Below are 19,138 nucleotides of genomic sequence, written 5' to 3' on the forward strand. Positions count from 1 at the left end.
ATGCCCAATTACTTGCATATAAACCTTCAAAATGGTCACTTTTGATTTTTGAAGTTCGTGTCCCATTGACTTTAATGGGGTTCGTTAATCAGGTCTGAACTTTTGCGGTTTTCGAAAGTCCTGGTGGGAACCAAAAAGGGGTCTGTTTGGTCTATTCCTAGTGTCTAGCAGGAACAGGCCCTATCTGATCCTTATCAGTAAGTTTGGGAAGTAGTTGGTTCAGTCGACTGGCCATGATTTTCGTGAAGATCCTATAGTCAGAGTTAAGGAGTGCAATAGGTCTGTAATTGTCAGGAATGGATGGGTCCTTTCATGGTTTGATCATAATAAAGGAGTGCATAAATTGGGAGTGGGGGACCTTACCCTCAAGGACAGAGTTATAAAGAGCTAACGTGTGGAGCTAGGATTTGAGAAATGCTTTTATAGTAGGAGAAATGCCGCGTACACACGACCAGACTTAGGTCCGACAGACTTTCGACGGAGTTCTGACGGAGTTCTGACAGAGTTCTGACGGACTTTCCGAATGAATGGACTTGGCCACACACAATCACACCAAAGTCCGACGCATTCGAATGTGATAACGTACGACTGGACTAGAATAAGGAAGTTCATAGCCAGTAGCCAATAGCTGCCCTAGCGTCGGTTTTTGTCCTTCGGACTAGCATACACACGAGCGGATTTCTCGGTAGGAACTGGGTCCGGCGGAGTTCTGGCGGAAAAATTTAAAACATGTTCAATTTCTAAAGTCTGTCAGACTTTTGCGAATCAAAAGTCCGCTGCAGCCCACACACGATCGAATAGTCTGCCGGAATCATTCCGTCAGACTTTTGATGTTGAAAAGTCCAGTCGTGTGTACGCGGCATAAGAGAGCCTGTCCAGGGGATGTATATGATGCTAGATGCCTAAGGACATTTACTAACTTCCCGGAAGAGATAGCCACATTCAATGAACATAAATTTAGAAGAGGACAATTTTGGGAGGTTAAGAATGGCAAAAAAAATGGCAAAGTCTTCCTGTTTGAAAATACAATGATGTTTGGGGATTAAACAGCTGTAGAGCAGTTGGTAAAAGTCTCTGGAGACTTTTGCAATATATCAGGAATATATCAGGAACAGTATGTGGGGGTACAATCTGATTAAGAAAACTAGAGAAAGAATGGAAGGGCCAAGGCTTTGTTTACTAACAGTCTATGGGGCTTATTAGAGTATTCGTAAGTTTTTGTTTAACCCATAGAAGGGATTTAGCTATTCTATTCATACTAGAATTACGCTGGTTCTGGAGGGAGGTTACCTCTTGGAAATGAGCTGTTGTGGGAGATTATGTGTATAAGTTGCTTTCCTGAAAGGTGTAGTTTGCCCAATAGAGTTCCTCAAAGCGTTGTTGTTTCTTTTTAAGTGAGAACATATAGAGTGTTGAATAAGCCCAGAAGGTACGAACATAGTTGTTGTCACTCAGTTTCCAGTACTCCTCATATACGCAGATTTTGGTGACACTCTCTGTTTTCCAAGTCTTCTTGTTGTAGTTGGAGTTGAGAGAATGTATGTTTAAGTGCAGAATTTTCTTCCTCTAACACATGGACAGTGTCAGTACGCTCTCCAAGCTCCAATTTCATCCCTCAATTCCTGTGAGATGTTACCCACTACCTGGGAGATAGTGTGGGTCAATTGGTGGAGCAGGGCCTGTAGCTTCTCATCTAGGAGTTCCAGAGTTAATACAGACTAAGAAGCTGGGGTCTGCTGGTGGATGGAGCGGGGGTGGATGGATGACACAGAGCTGCTCTTCTGGATCCTCCTTTGTATACAAGGCCAGGGATGAGAGCCTAGTGAGCTAGTGGAGGGAAGCCTCGACTCAGGAGGAGGCAGGGCGGTTGATTTTTGCCACCCTATTTAACTCATGTGGTGCAAGGGGTATTTAGTTATTCAGATGCGCCTACCCCCGGCGTGGTCAGAGCTGTATGTAGCGGAGGAGGGGCAGTGGAAATTGGGTCAAACCGGAGTTTGTCTAGTGCTCGTCTAGCAGACGTCCGGCAACTTCTGAAGCTATGCATGTTCCTATTAGGTTTTGTTTTTATTAATTAATAGCACACCAGCATAATCCAGTATAATAATTTAAACATTAAATTCAGTAATTTTGCAAATTCAGTTTACAATATGAGTTTGAGTTTCTACCTCAGTCCTTTAATTAATAAAACAATAGTGTGGGGTTGGTGAACAAATTAAACTATACATTGATCAGAATAATAAAAAATGAGTTAACAAGATGATATCAAAAGTCTGTCTAAGGAATTAAATACATATGTGAAAGTTCTTCTTGTGCTGTTCAACTTGGGTCTTAAAGGTGCAATTAAAGTGATAAGGTTGGCACGCTTACCAAACTCAATGGACACGCATATCATACAGCATTTGGGTCAAACGGGCAGTTTCAGTGACACATAATGTGCTAGTATGTGATGCATACTAGCACATTATGCCTTTATTTTGCAGGGAAGAGGGAAACTTTTTTTTTTTTTGCAGTTTACTTCCTCTTTAAAGAGCACCTGAACTGTGGAGGCTGAGACCAACAAATGGCTGGCAGAGATATATTACTAGTCACCAGAATTGCCTTTGATTCCCTCGCAGCTCTCTTTTCTCCATGATTGAGTTACCATGCATGTATAGGCAGGATTTTGCTTACTCATGCCGGAGCTGCCCCCTGATGACTGGCGATGAAATAATAATAAATAAATCTGCTGCAACAAATACAGAGAATGAATGAGGCAGAAAAGGAAAATTCTTGCACTGCAGCTTTCTCTCCAGTAAGGAGAACAATTGGCAGTTCAGTAGTGGCATAACCAAATTCTACTCCAATTCCCACAGTCAAGATTACAGTGCCCTAGATCTCACACTGCACTAAAGACACAGGACTGAAAAGCAACAAGACATTTTTCAAGGTATTGCTTAGACACAGTTAACAATTTTGTATCCTTTACCATAGCAAATCTTCAGTTTTTGAGTTCAGATTCAGTTTAAAGCTATATTTGAATATGATATCCAACACAGATACTTTGCCTTTTCCCTTTCCCTTTCTCGTTTTTGTTTTTTTTAATAATAAATAAAGTAATAATAATAATAATAATAATAATAATAAAGTCATAATATATGCCATATACACACCTTGTATTTTGTAACTGTATTTCATGTAAAAACATTTTGTTTGCTGTTTGCTTTCACTGTTCAATGTATAAGCTTTCAGGTTTTGAACTGTGCTTTTCAGATGTGAGACTTCCTGGATTCTCTATTATCCACCTTTGTGTTTTCTAACAAAATGAAAGACTGCAGGATCACACACATAATGGAAAACTGCAATATCATTCTGACCTGCTGATTGTATTGATTACATCATGCCAAGTTTAAAATAAATGTAGTCAATTTTCTGGATAAAATATTACTCAAGGTCAATAAGCCCCCATTTTGAAGCTCGCATGAGTTGACTACATGTCTTTTACAGTTTCACAGATATAGTAGATCATGTATACCACTTGTGCATACGAGCATTTTGCTTTTTATGGTTCAACAATTAAAAATAAATTTATACACACTATCAAGTAAAAAGACATGGGACATGACTGCAATCTAGTTTAGTTAGGCTTTGTAGAAAAATAAAAAAATAATAGTTGTAACCTAGCAACCTCTATATAATTTATCCACTGCAGAAATCTAACAGCATTTGAAAAATACACTGCACCATAAATTATTCATTTCTGTAAAATAGATGGCCACATCTGCACTGCTCATATATCATTTAATACAATGCATTGTATAGCTAGATCATTACTAAAAATGCATTTGTAACCAATTTATAAGCACCTTAGCCACCTTACAATTTGTTCCATAAATAATTCTGTATTCAGGCATATGCAAAAGGTTGATCATACATTTATGGCTTCAAATCTGGGAGTCTATATGGTTGTTAGGCAGGTAGTGTTATGACTTCAGCATTTGGGTCTGGTCCCACCTACAGTATTTATTTTATTTATTTCAGTTACTTATATAGCACCATCAATTTACACAGTGCTTTACATATACATTGTACATTCACATCAGTCCCTACCTTCAAGGAGCTTACAATCTAAGGTCCCTAACTCACATTCATACATACTAGGGACAATTTAGACAGTATCCAATTGACCTACCAGCATGTCTTTGGAGTGTGGGAGGAAACCGGAGTACCCGGAGGAAACCCACATGGGCACAGGGAGAACATGCAAGCTCCAAGCAGGTAGTGTCGTGGATGGGATTCGAACCATCTTACTGCTAGGCGAAAGTGCTATCCACTACACAACTGTGCCACCCTATGCTGCTGATATTTCCATGTAAAGACCTGGGAGCTCCTAGCAATTCTTTGCAGTACATTTTCTAAAATGGATGTTAGCAGTAAACCCAGGGAATCAATAAGATTTTGAAAATTTACCAAGGACATAGCGTGAGTGCGTATGTCAAGCACCACATCCCTAAAGTGTATATGGAAAATAATTCAGACTTTTGAATATGGGACTTTAACAATGTTTAAACATCTCTTCCTGAGATGTTTAAGCACTGTTAAAGTCCCATATTCTACATTCAGAATTATTTTCTATAAACATTTTGCAAAATGTTAAGGTTTTAAAGCCCATTTAAATGTTTAGTTTGAATCAGCTAAATACATTGCATGTGTCTCAAGCCAAAAGATGTGTAAAGATGTGAAAAGCCTCTCTCTGTTTTCTACTCATGCTGTGGCTGCTTTCATAAGAAAGTTAACTGTATGACTTTGTACACCTTATAGTTTGATGCACCAGAAATATATTTAGACTGAAAGTTCACCTGGGCTTTAACATAGATGATTCAATGGTTAATTAGACACATGTACGTTTAAATAAATGCATTATGTTTAAACAATGTTTTAATATTTAAATATATAAATATTAAAACATAGTTTTAATATTTAATCATATAAATATAATTTTTTTTACAATGTCTGTCCTTCCCACTATGACCTAATGGTTGGACTGAGGGGTCAGGAGTCTCCTGTTCTGTCATGCCCTCATCCACACCTGCATGTAAGCAATAGAAAGGCTATGTTACGCAAGAGCCCTGTCTCAAAACACATTCACATTACCACCCATTTGCAACTTCAATCCTCACTGCATGATGGAAATTGTATTTCTCTTAGCAGCACTGCACAGTGAGTGGATGTGAATTGTTCACCTCTATAATAGCTCTCCAGGGTGCCTGGCCAAAGCTGCTTTTTATAAAAGTTTTTGAAGGTATTTATCTGCTGAATGGTGATGTTGTAACAGTTTTCTTAAGTACATATTTATATGACCTTACCGATAAATTGTACGTGTATTCTGGACTTCAGCTTTAATGAATGTCATTGCTTTACATATAAGCACCTGTATGTTTGTCTAATTGATATAGAGCTCCAGGAGAGGAAGTGACTGGAAATGTATGCATCAGGAAGATAATTGCATAAATGCCACGATGACGATTCTAACTGTTTTGCCCAATATTACAAATGTTTTACTGGAATCCTGCTTGATAAATATATTGATTATAATATGGTGGTATATAATAATTATTTTACAATGCCTAAATAATAATAATAATAAAGGAACAAGAAATGGAAAAGCTGTGAAGAAGAGCTATTTTTTTGATGACACTGTAATTTGTTTTTTAGGCTTGCCAGCATTAGTTGTGGCCATATCAATGGGCTTTACCAAAGCAAAGGGATATGGGACCCCACACTAGTAAGTTATGTGACTATTAGTTATTAACTTTGACTTTTTACCTATATTAATCATTACTGACTCACTTTTAAACCAACTGAAGAAAATTATATATGAATCACTATGGTAATTGGGGTATGAATCACTGTGGTGTTGCAAATTGCCACCCCTGTTAGTATAGTGTTAGGCAGCCAGCAGAGGCCTATTCACTTTTTTTTATGTTTTTTTTTTTTTTTTTTTTTGTCCTGTGATGAAGATTGTAGAGAGAAGGGAAGAGAAAAAAATATATAATGCAATACTTGCACTTATTTTTTGTAGAGCACTTGCATTAGTCATTTGTTAGATAGCTCTGAGTTATAGATAAGTATACTAAAGAGTATTCTAGCTTTCTTAGAAATGCACATCATTTTCTTTTTTAACTTTTTTTCAGTTGCTGGCTGTCACTTGAAGGTGGACTGCTGTATGCCTTTGTTGGTCCTGCTGCTGCTGTTGTCTTGGTAAATATATACTTATTTTTCTGTGATCCTACACATGCATACGATGCCTTAGCTCTTAAAATCAATAACTGTAAAATATTTCCTACTTAAGCCTATTAAATGTGTGTGGCAATGCCTGGAAAATCAAGCACATGCATAGAAATACTAAAATGGATGGCCAGCCTTCCTTATTTGTTAAAGGGTAACTCCACTTTCGTGGGGGGGGGGGGAAAAATAGCAAATAAGGAAAAAATAATATAGCGCAATGCAATTGCGACACTAATCATTGTGTGATTGAATGTTATTAAAAACAACCTTTCCTAGAAAGAAAAGTTGATATAATATCGCTTTTAACCTTCTGTACTGATGCTTTGTGAAAACCACAATAAAACATTGTTTAAAAAAAAAAACAACCTTTCCTTTTCAATCTGCAGCCAATGTAATTTTCTGAGAATACATTGCAATATGGCTACCTGGAGTTATCTGTACACAGAGTGTGTACTGACCACTCTCCAGAAACATTATTTCCTGCTTGTATGATTGGCTCACCAATTTTCCCAGAAGTCTGCCTAAGATACAAGTCAGATTTCAGGCATCCCTTGCAACAAAAATGTAATTTTTTGAGAGATACTTGCAATAGGAACATGTTTAAAGGAATGCAGGCCCAGCAGATTTCCTCATTAGTCTTGTGCAGCTGCACACCTGACAGTTAATTATGAAACCATTCCCATTAGACCTACTCAGAACAGGGGCACATATAAACACACATGGATTTCTTCAGAATAACCAAAGGTAGGAATCTGCAACAAAAGTTTGTTATAATCCTTGCAATGTACATTGATCACCCAGAGGGGCATTTTTTTTTCTCAACAAAAGTAGAGTTACGCTTTAAAGCTAAATATTAGGGCAAGCACAATGAAAAAACACAAAATAGTTATCTTCTTTAATGTATAGGAACAATGCTACATAGAAACCGTAGAAACGTTTTTGTTTAGATTGAAGTTCTTCTATAAATGTATATTAAAGTGTTAATTAAAAATCGAGTTACTAAATTATAAGTCCATGAAATAGTGAGAATGGGGGTTATAAAGATGTCTCATACAATTAGAAAATGTCCTGTGCTGGAAAATCATGGCGCTTGTGTTATTTTTAAATGAGAAGTATTTCTGTACCTTTTTATGCTGACATAAACACTTTTAAGGCAATACACCTATCTTGATGCCTAATAACTAAAGTTGTTGGACATGGGCAATGAATTTCAATAGCTTTGCTTGCATAGAGGTATAATTAAACTAGGGAAGACACTAGCACCATATGCAAAAGCAATATTTCACTTGATGAATGCCAATATCACTCAAAAAGTTGCCATTAATGCAATATGCTCATGCAAATAACAATAAGGAACTAGCTATGAACTAATTTCCTTGTGTGAAGTAAATTAATATAAGGGATTAGGAATAAATATAGCATCAAACTAGCAAAAAATATTAGCAAGAACAAAAATACACACAAATATACATTTATATTTCTGTAAAATAATTATACTCTCTAAATGCAATAAAACAAAATGTTGTATGAGAAATAAGCATCCCTAAAATAATTTCACTTTCTTGCTCATTGAGGGACACAGGAAGACTGACAGCAAAAAAGCAGTCAGTCAGCACATCATAACTCTGCCCACAACCTACATACCTCTAGTACCCTCGGGAGAATAGATGTGTTTCTTCAACACTGAAGTATTCTGTTTGTGTCGAGGATTTTTCTTTTACTATCAATAGCTCTTGGTAGATTCATGACTGATACTGAGCTCTTGGAGGTTTCTCTGGTCAGTGAACAACTGCAGGTTTTCCCAGTTCATTTAGGGTTTGATTTAATAAAGACAAATAGACTATGCATTTTTGCAAGTGCAGTTGCACTCCGCAAGTACAGTTGTTCCAGAGCATAGTAAATGAGGGAGAGCTCCTTTGACTTCCATTATCCAATTATCTGCATCAAAAATACTGCTTTTCTTTTTTTCCTTGCATGTGATTGGGGGGTTCTTTGTAAAGTGTAGCTTTAGCTCATTTACTAAGCTGTGTAGCAACTGCACTTGCAAAAGTGCATAGTCTGTTTGCCTTTAGTAAATCAACCCCTTAGTGGAAGCTTCTCAATGGGTGCTGGTAGATTCAGATGTAACTCCTGGAAGTCTTTCCAGTAAGCTAAGGGGCACATTTTACCAGTTCATTATCTATACTCGTGTTCTCTTTGTAATAGTCCTGCAGCTGGCAGTGTCTGTGTTCTAGTTCTAACAGCACTCCACTTTTTAGGTTAGGCAAGTATGTCTGTATGTTGTACTTGCAACAGGAGCAATTGTAGCTAAATAGCCATTTTGGTGGGGAGTTAAAATTCTCCTTTTATTCTGGGCTTGCTTTATACTTTATGTACTTTTGCTAGTTGGCCAATTGGGAAGCCCTCTTTATTTTCTGCTTCGGGCTAAACAAGGAAAATGTTATTATTTTTATATTTCCTGCCCGCTTCTTTTTTCCACAGCTGCACTTGATGAAAAAAAAAAGTGCATGGGCATACAAGGAAACATGCAAATGCAAAGAACAGATTAACAGATCACCAACCTTCCTGTGAGTTATCATGTGCACTCCTGCATTGCATTCCTGCATTTCTCTCTGTGGCCACTAAGTATTTTTAGAGGACGCAATAATGGCCAGAGACATGTTACAGGCTCCTCATTACTTTTGGCATTGTAGTACATCTGGGCATCTGGGGAATTCGTTTTTCGGTTGTAACCTGTAGCTTTATTTTGGCCTTCACTACTATCTCTGGCAAGGACAAAGAGGTCAGTCTGGATATGGAAGAGAAAAGCAGGAATTAGCCCCGCTTGGCTCTTGCGTGTTTAGGAGGTTCCTTATGATTTGTTCATATGCCTTCTGGGGACCACTACTGACCCATGCTTCAGTAATGTCAATTTGCCCTCTCTACTTTGCTAAATCCAACACAAACACGCAGTGCTTCAATCAGAGTCCATCTACAGATACTAGATGTGGATGTGGATTTTACACACTCTCTGGAACAAAAATCTTTCAGACCAATCTCAACCTGTGGCTTTTATACCCAAATAAGATAAATTGTTTTGTACCTATTGCAGCAACAAGAATTTTTCTATAATGAAACATGTCACAAAGTCACGCCTCATTAAATCTCCTTTAAATTAGTAGTAAACTCACTATTTGAACTTGTACCTTACAGTCAGGCTTACCTGTAGGTATATTGAATATCTTCTAAAGGTGCAGCCTTTAGGAGATATTTACATTGGCAATAGCCAATGATGTCACCCGCACATGCACAGTGACGCTCTCCATTCAGGGCACACAGTATGCCGTGGAATGCAAAGTGTCATGCTAGTGGTTGTGGCTCCTGCATGCACACGCGGGGGTGACTTTATCATGGCCCAGGCCATTCAAATAGCCAGAACCCATGATTCTGAAAGGTAGACCTAGTGAAGATGGAGCACTAGCAGCAGTGACAGCATGCTGGTGGAGGGTTTTGTTTTAAAAGGAAGCATGTCATAATGTGCTAGTATGCGTACTAGCACATTATGGCATAAACCTGCAGGGGACCCAATTGTTTTTTTTATGCCAGTTTACTACCTTTTTAAAGAGCTGTCTCCAGTAAAGCACTTGACCCCTTAATTAAAACATGCAAGGACAAATTACTGTAGCTTTTCATTTCACCTGCGATGTTCTGCTAAAAGCTTCTGAGTTTTTCTCTTGTCAGTAATTATGTGTGAGCGCCCTGGTCAAAGTGTTGGGCTGCAGAATTCTTGTCTCAGAAAAGTTTATTCTTCAAAGTCTGTGAGAGGAAATTTCTCTTTAGATCTGTCTTAGATATAATTCCTCTAGGATTCTTCTAGAAGCAAAACTCTTTTCTTCACGTTAAGAAGCCTAAGGTGCTGAAACCCTACTAGACTCTATCCACCATCAAGGCTTGGCCTCAGTCTACAAAATTCTAATACAATCCTTCCTCTGCTTGAAGTTACATCCACATTCCAGAAGAGAACCTTTTTTTATAGCTTACACAGCTTGTATCCATCATGCTTGGGTTCAGGAAATGGTTTCTGAGGGTTTTTGCTTCTTGGTTTTTCCTTTCCATCCTTCCTGTGTCATGGCAAATTAGCAGATCAAGCCTGCATGGGTCGTCTGTACCTAGATTTTCTTGCCCCAGTTCCTATGGCATTACGGTTTCTAGGTTTTTCTTACCTGTTTACTATACTTAAAGGGGCCATCAGTCCCATCCTGAATCTCATAACTCTGAATGTCAGGAGACATTCTGGCTTCTGTAGATGTATATGTACTTATTACCATCTTACCGGTGCATGAATATTTCTTTAAAAACTAGACAGTGCAGTGCTATATTACCACTTAAAAAAAAATAGATATCTGTATGTAAATCATATATTCCAAAACATGAGCAATAATTATACTTATATAAAATGAATAATTGTAAAAAGTGTATCAAATTCATACAAAAAGCAATCACACACATGAATAAACTTTCCAATGCTAAATCACGCAAATCAAAAAAAAGTGCAGATTGCCCATGCACCTTTTTATACGTGCGCAATCCTAATTGCAGCAATATGGCGATCAATTAGGCTGCTTTCACACTGGGGTGGTATTCAGGCGTTACAGCGCTAAAAATAGCGCCTGTGTAGCGCCTGAAAAAAACCGGCCCCTTTCACTCCAGTGTGAAAGCCGGAGGGCTTTCACACTGGGGCGGTGCGCTGGCAGGACAGTGAAAAAAGTCCTGCTAGCCACATCTTTGGAGCGGTGAAGGAGCGGTGTACTCACCGCTCCTAAACCACTCCTACCCATTGAAATCAATGGGACAGCGCGGCAATACCGCCGGCAAAGCGCTGCTGCAGCGGCGCTTTGCGGGCGGGTTTAACCCATTTTCAGCCGCTAGCGGGGGTTAAAACCACCCCGCTAGCGCCCGCAGACCGCCGCTAAAAATAGCGGCGCTTTACCGCCGACGCCCGCACCGCCCCAGTGTGAAAGCAGCCTTAGTGTCCACAAAAATTGGATGATCATCACTTGAATAATGGTTATAAGCATTGTGAGAACAATACAGCCAATCCAGGCTGTATTCTATTTGGATTCACAGGTAAATATCGTTCAGAAAGAACCATGGTAGAAAACAGAAGACACTTCCCATAGTGTAGTACTATAAAATAGTCAGCATATTAAAATGAAAAAGTATGCACGCACAGTATAACACACAGTTTGGTGTGTTGTTGAGCACAGTGTTGGGGGTTCCTGAGATTCACCTTCTAGGAGGCAGAGTGTGAAGATGTAGGCTCCATGCACACTGAAGCTGATAAACTGCAGTTTATTGGCGTTTGGGCGTTTTTTGTAAAAGCCCATAAACTCCACTCTATGTTAGCCTATGTGTCCATGCACACATGGACGTTTTTCAGCTTTAATGAGCAGTGGAGTTTATGGGCTTTTTTCTGAACGCCAGAAATTCGCGTTCAAAGTGCCGTTTTTCAGCGGCAAAAAACGACAAACGCTCATTAACGCTCATTAACGCTCATTAACGCTCGTTCATTAGTGTTTGGCATTCTGTTTTTCAATGCATTGTGGGATTTTTGGAGTGTCCTCTGTGTATTTTTATAAAAAACGCCCATTAACGCTAACGCTGTAAAACGCTCATTAACGCTCATTAACGCTAGTATAAAACGCTGTTAAAAGCAGGTTTTTCAACCAGCGTTTTCTGCCAGCAATCTGGCGTCCAGAAATAGCTTTTTTGAGCTTCAGTGTGCATGGAGCCGTAAGGTTCTCCTTGTAGTTTTTTCACCTGTTTGAATTTTTTTGGACACTAATTGATCACCATGATCACCATTTTGCTGCAATTAGGACACATATTGCCAGGTGTGTGGGTGATTTGCACTTGGATTTGTGTGATTTAGCAATTGCAAAGTTTATTCAGTGTTTTTTAATTTGCAATTCATTTTTGTATGAACTTGACTATATACATTATTCAGTTTAAGTATTATTATTTCTCATGTTTTGGAATATACAGTATGATTTACAGACAGCAATTTCAGACATTATGTGGTAGTATAGCACTGCACTGTTACATTTCACAAATGTTGATGCTTTCAGGATTACAATTAGCTATTCAGACCTGGACACAATTTTTTTTCACTTTGTATGATTTCCTATGCTTTTCTGAGGTGCCCCAGCAGTAACAGTTTGTGTTCTTTAGCCACTCTTCTGTACCTCAAGTGTTCACTAAGGTGCTGGGGACAGTTTTTACCCTGTTGCATTCTCAATTCAGCCCCACTGTGAAATAATTAGACTACCTCCTGTTGAAGGTACAGTCAGCATGGACACAGTTAGACAGCATATCTTTGACTGTTACTGAGGTTCAAATGGATCCTGAAACTTTCTAAATTGTGGCTAAAGCCATCACATAAAACTAGATGGGGTTGTCTCCAGGTACAGGGATCCTCTAGCAAGAGCAGTGAGTGCTCTGTTGACTGTGTGAAATCAGTACATCCTGTTCTATGGCTTTCCTTCTCCGAAACATCTTTCTCATCCTCCTTGCAATAATGAGATGGAGGGTATCTCAGTGATCCTCAAAATTCTGGATTGGACCAGTTGGATATGGTATTCCAAACTGGTAAGACTCCTGGTGAATACTAAGTGCCCTGTTTCCGTATTCCAATTCATCAAGATCTTTTGTTTTAAACATGCCCTGCTTTATGGCCCCTGGTTTTAACAACATGACTGTTGAAGCTCAGGTTTTGAGATACAGGATCATTTTGAATCTATGATTCCTTTAATGCTAATGCCTATAACACAAGGCTATCTATGGTGGAAAGCATAATTCAATCAATGTAAATCTCTTGAATTCCAACCAGTTTCTTCATTGGATAAATCCTCTAATTTCTGTGGCTAGCTGTTGGCTCAGTAGTCTTACCCACAAGGTGGTATTCATTCCAGCCTTAACCTCTGCAAGGTAAGTTTTGAACTGGGGACCTTATACTACAAGAAACTCTATCTGCACAATAATACATTATTAGTGAAGCTCAGGACTTCCTTCTTACCTAGAGTGGTTTTTACCTTTCATCTCAATTAGAACAGTGTTCTTCTGCCCCTCTGTTCCACTGTTCTATCTCACTGAGAACAAATATCCTATTCATTTTTCAGTAGACCCGGAGTTACAAAACAAAAATAATCTGGCCACCCTGTCTCCTTTTGATAAAATAAATAAATAAATATTGGATTCAAAGAGACTGCTTTGCAGAAGATGCTGTTTTCATCTTTCATATGGCCATATACTTTGGCACTTGCTTGGTGACATGATCTCAATTGAAGGGCTTTGGCACTGAACTTCAGAGAAAAGTAGCATATGGTTACAGGATCCAATATTAGATTATTTACTTTAGTATAGAGGGCTTTTTTATTTTAAAGATAATTAACCATGAGAATAACATTTAAGCTACCTTGCTAACTTCTACCTCTCAAAATGCTAATTGCCAGGCTGTCATGTTGATCTTTTGACTTCTATACCTTCAATCATTGACCAAATAGTCAAACAATTAGTCTGACTTACTTTTCTAACTTGCATACTTGTTCAGAGTCTTTGGTTAGGGCAATAAAGCTAGTGAGCGAGGATAACAGTAAAACATGTTGTTTAAAGATTGTAGAAAGCCATAGCAGCCCCCATACTTCTCCTAAGGCAATCTTTTACTTTGTTTAAGGGCTTTGTATATATTTTATTATTATTAGTGTAGTAGGGCAATAATTAAATTCTGCTTGAATATATGATAATTCTTTTATATACAACACTGCTCTAAATTTACCTTATTCTGTTTTGTAGAATTACTCGATCATTAAAAATATTAAGTTCATGCACATGTCTAAGAAGATGATGTATAGCAGGATCTTACAAGAGACCGGCAAACATGCATTTCAAATGCAAACCAAGTTAACCATTTGACAATCGCGCGCCGTTGTTATACGTCGGCACTTTGAAGAAGAATATCGTTTTTATGGCAGCAGCTAGCTGCCATAACCCCAGTATCCTCTTCTTCAGTGGGCGGTCGGCTTTCAGATAAAAGTGGTCTCTGTGGCAGATTTGCAGCGAGATCACTTTTATCGGGGGCGGGAGAGGCCGCTGCGATCTGGTGACCACCGCCGCCTACCGGAGCCATTGGTAACAGTGAAGGCAATCGGTTCCTTCTTCCTGTGTGGTATGGAGTTGAGTGAGGGGAAGATGGCACTCACCTGGCTCCATACCATTGCAGGGCGGAAGCGATGTCAAATCGTCACGTCCGCCCATAGCTCTTAAAGGGGCTTTTTTTTCAAAAAAACTTTTTTTTATTGCATTTTAGTGTAAATGTGAGATCTGAGGTCTTTTTGACCCCCAATCTCATATTTAAGAGGTCCTAGCATGCTTTTTTTCTATTACAAGGGATGTTTACATTCCTTGTAATAGGAATAAAAATGACACATTTTTTTTAACAGTGTAAAAATAAAGAATAAAAAGTAAAATAAATAAGAAAAAATAAATAATTTTTTTTAACACACCCCATCCCGCCGAGCTTGCATGCAGAAGTGAATGCATACGTGAGTAGCGCCTGCATATGTAAACAGTGTTTAAACCACACATGTGAGGTATCAACATAATCGTTACAGAGAAGGTCTAGGGCTAGAAATCTTACTCTAACTCAAAACATGCAACCTGTAGAATTTTTTAAACATCGCCTATGGAGATTTTTAAGGGTAAAGTTTGTCGCCATTCCACAAGCGGGCGCAATTTTGAAGTGTGACATGTTGGGTATCAATTTACTTTTTTGTAACAGCATCTTTCACAATGAAAAAAAATTGGGCTGACTTTACTCTTGTCTTATTTTTTAATTCAAGACCACTTGAAGACCACTGCGCAAATACGGTGTGAAAAAGTATTGCAACAACCGCCATTTTATTCTCTAGGGTGTTTGAAAAAAATATATAATGTTTGGGGGTTCTAAGTAATTTTCTAGCAAAAAAAACTGTTTAAGACAAGTAAACACTATCTCAAAACGAGGATTTGTCCTTAAGTGGTTAAAGGGGACATAAAACTTTATGTGTGCATGAATGTATGAATGTAAACCAAAACTATTGGAAAGTCCTCTCCTCTAAATTGATAAACATACCCAAGACATATCAGTTGCTCTAATATCTATGCAATGGAAAAGAGATGTGAATAGGAGGTCAGTGCATGATGTCAAAAGGTTGGATCTGTGGTAGGCTGGAGCTACTCATTGATGGCCTTGCTTGAGCATCACTATTCGACTGAGATAAAAGATATTAAAGGGATTAAATGTTTGGTTTATGTTTTGGGGAAAACAAACATTATTTTAAAATGTTGTGTACCTTAACCAAATTGTATTTTAGGCAAATATAAATTGCAAATATAATTTGCCTGAGGTTACCATTTTCTAACCCTCCTAATAGTCAGTAAATCCAGAAGGCATGCTTACTGACTGCCATAAGAATATTAAAAATGTCTCATGAAGTTGTACACAATTTTTTGGAAATCAGCAGGTTATTAGGATGACATTTATACAGTATAGCATGGCAATGTCAGACCAAACTACCTGAAGCTCATACCTGTTTTCATGGGGGTCTATGAACATCATACAGCAATCCCAATACAAGGTGAAGGAAGCATGCATCTTCAGTCTTTGGAGTTAGCCAGTAAATGGTATCATTACAGCTCGAGACGTTCTTCTATACAAAGTACAATATAATATAATATAATATAATATAATATAATATAATATAATATAATATACCATAATATAATGTAATATAACATATAGTATAATAAATAATGAATATCCAGTAGATCCAGTATAAAAGATTAAAGCATAGCATGCCATAACCTATAACAACCACTTGTAATTTTTTGTTGATAGATTGCTCAAGAATACTAGACATTGGGGTTCATTTACTAAACCTAGAGAGTGCAAAATCTGGTGCAGCTGTGTATGTTAGCCAATCAGTTTCTAACTTCAGCTTGTTCATATCAGAGCTGCACACAATTTTGCACTCTCCATTGCTCCTGATACTGTCTTACCGTATAATAATTAATACATTTATACTAAGTATGGTCTTTTTTATCACTCACATGTGACCTAAAGTTTTATACATGTGTGTGTGTATATATATATATATATATATATATATATATATATATATATATATATATATATATATATATATATATATATATATATTCATTAAATTGTAATGCTATATGTTTAACACATTGAATTATTAGGACCAGTATGTGTAACTCCTCTTTTTGTTGTGCAGGTCAACATGGTAATTGGAATTTTAGTCTTTAATAAACTTGTTTCCAGAGATGGTATCCTAGATAAAAAGCTCAAACACAGAGCAGGGTAAGCAGATTCAAAATGTCTGTAATCATATTATTTAATTATAGTTATTCATTCTGCATATTCCCAATTTTTTTAGTTTTATATTAGATGCATGCTTCATCAAGAAGTTGATATTTCATTCATGTCTCCAAATTTATTTTCATGAAAAAAGAAAAAAAAACATATTAAAACAAAAGTGCAGAATCATCACACGAAAAAAAATGACAACAAAAGCTCAAACTACTTAGAATTGTTTCTTTTTTGTATATGACTACAATTTTAATGATGTGTATTATTAAAGCAAATCTGTCAGCCCTTCAACCTTTTACATTAAATGCTCATCCCGAAAACAGGCACCATTGTTCTCTCATATGTTACTATGCTATGTTGAATTCAGTAATAGGATCTGCAATCTGTAAGTTTTCCCCACTAGCTATTCCAGTATTTTATGAAAGTGCCACTGTGTACAGGAAGGGAACTCTTTGGATCATCGGAGAGATTAAATCCAGGATCAGAGGGACACATAGATAATGTTTTTCCAGCTAATAGAATATACTTTTTGTATCTGCTCTAGGGTAGCACTTTTTTTAGTTTAAAAATGCTGACTGTTTTGTTTTAGATTGCATAGGGTATGTTATATTAAAATTTCAGGTAATCACTGATCATTTTCATATATCTCCAACGTGCATATTTTAATGTTGCCAAAAGTAAAATGTAATAGTGGATGTATTTAAAGAAGACAACTGGGCTTTTTTATTAAGGGAGCTCAAAGAATCACAATGTTGTATGATAACTGGCTATTATACATTACTGCATGCTGCACATTGTTATTTGCTGTTTTTCTGAATATGCATGCTGTGGTACTCTCCATCTACTAATTGTTTCTGTGATAGAGAGTCTGTCTACTGATATAGTAGGTGCATACTAGTGATCTAATGCTTATAAAAAGAGTGCATGTGTATGCAAAGAATGTTTTACCCTGTCTTAATTACTGGTAGCCAATATAAATGTTATATTATTATGTAACCTCCTCCAATACTAAAAATACGTTTTCATGTGTGCAAATGTTTATTTGCATTTAATGCAAATGTACCCTTGTACTTATTCCCCTAAGATTGGGATATCTGGGAGCCATCTTATTAGGTAGGTGGCTTCTAGATTCCTTTATAAGTTCCCCCACAAACCCCCACATCATTTTTAGAGGACTTCATTTGGGCCCTAGTCTCTCAAGGAGGCTTTGCCACCCCCCTTACAAGGTACCCCAGATTGTTGAAAGGCATGTGGCCTGGTCAGGGAGAGCAGAGGTGTGTGTCTGCTGCCCTCTCTTTCATGGACACCCAGACTGCATCTGGGTCTGGTTGAAGTTTCAAGAGGAACCTCACATTGTTTATTTTTTTAATGGCTACTGTCCCTTAAAAATAAATAAATAAACAAAATGGCATAAGGATGAGAGGGTCTGTAAAGGAATTTGTATACAATGACTCTTTCATGCTTTGAAAAAGTAATTTAGGGCCAGTTCACACCACATTTTTCTGCATCAAAAATGCATTGGTAAGCACATTATATTGTTTTCAATGGCATAGCTCACACCAGTGCTTCCAATTCCAGTGCATTCCAGTTCCAGTAAAAAAAGTAGAACATGCTGAATTTTTCCTGCACTGGACTGTACTGGAACACTGTAAAATGGATCAAAAATGCACTGGAATGCACCAGAACGCACCTAAAAGCACCAAAAACACACTGGAACACACATGTCCTTATTCGGGGTTAAGAAAAAAAAAGGAGGGGTAAAAATGCACTGGACTGCATCAAAAATGCACCACGGACATGCAGAAAAGGATCTAGAACACATCCATACTGCATTTCTATGGTGTGAACTGGCTCTTAAAGCATACTGTATGTCACACCAAAATTGTATATTCCTGATATGTGCCTGTTGTACCATGTACTTGAATGTGTATGAAAAATTATTCTGTTCTCTTTGCATTATTTCCTTTGTGTGAAATACCTGGTGTTCCTGCCACTCCTTCTACTTTCTTATTAAAAGCTGATCACACTAGGCATGAGAGCACAATGTGGTCAGTTTTCTGGCTGTTATGGGAAATTAGCTAACTCTTAGCTAAGGAACAAAGGTATTTACCATGTCTTTTTATAGGTATGCACAAACATATGCTTTTCAATTCTATTTTAAACGGAATTGGTTGTTTTGCAAGATGAGGGTTCACATATACTTTAAAAACATGACAATGAAGAAAAATGCAATGGAAAAAAAAATACTAATGTACCCCGATTTAACTTCATATCAATCACATTGTCTAATGACATAAAATTATTTTTAATTATGGTATTCAGTGATGTAAATACTCCTTTAACACTTCACTTTTACCCCTTCCTGCCCAGGCTAATTTTCAGCTTTTAACGTTGTCACACTTTGAATGCCAATTACGTAGACATGCAACACTGTACCCATAAGAAATTTTTATCATTTTTTTC

The 19,138-nt window shown here is 37.5% G+C and overlaps 1 protein-coding gene across 4 annotated transcripts in view; it reads left to right on the forward strand.

The window, feature by feature from the left end:
* Window positions 1-19,138, forward strand: part of ADGRB3 (adhesion G protein-coupled receptor B3) — a 1,271,667-nt gene that overhangs the window by 1,106,227 nt on the left and 146,302 nt on the right. For all 4 annotated transcript variants that reach the window (XM_077487874.1, XM_077487872.1, XM_077487875.1 and 1 more), the window contains 3 exons: window positions 5,695-5,764; window positions 6,174-6,240; window positions 16,581-16,666. In XM_077487874.1, coding sequence (XP_077344000.1) covers window positions 5,695-5,764; window positions 6,174-6,240; window positions 16,581-16,666 — 223 coding nt within the window. The remainder of the gene's footprint in view (window positions 1-5,694; window positions 5,765-6,173; window positions 6,241-16,580; window positions 16,667-19,138) is intronic.

Source organism: Lithobates pipiens, unplaced genomic scaffold, assembly GCF_037356315.1.
Source record: "Lithobates pipiens isolate NorthernLeopardFrog02 unplaced genomic scaffold, aLitPip1_a1.2 Scaffold_18, whole genome shotgun sequence".
NCBI lineage: Eukaryota > Metazoa > Chordata > Amphibia > Anura > Ranidae > Lithobates > Lithobates pipiens.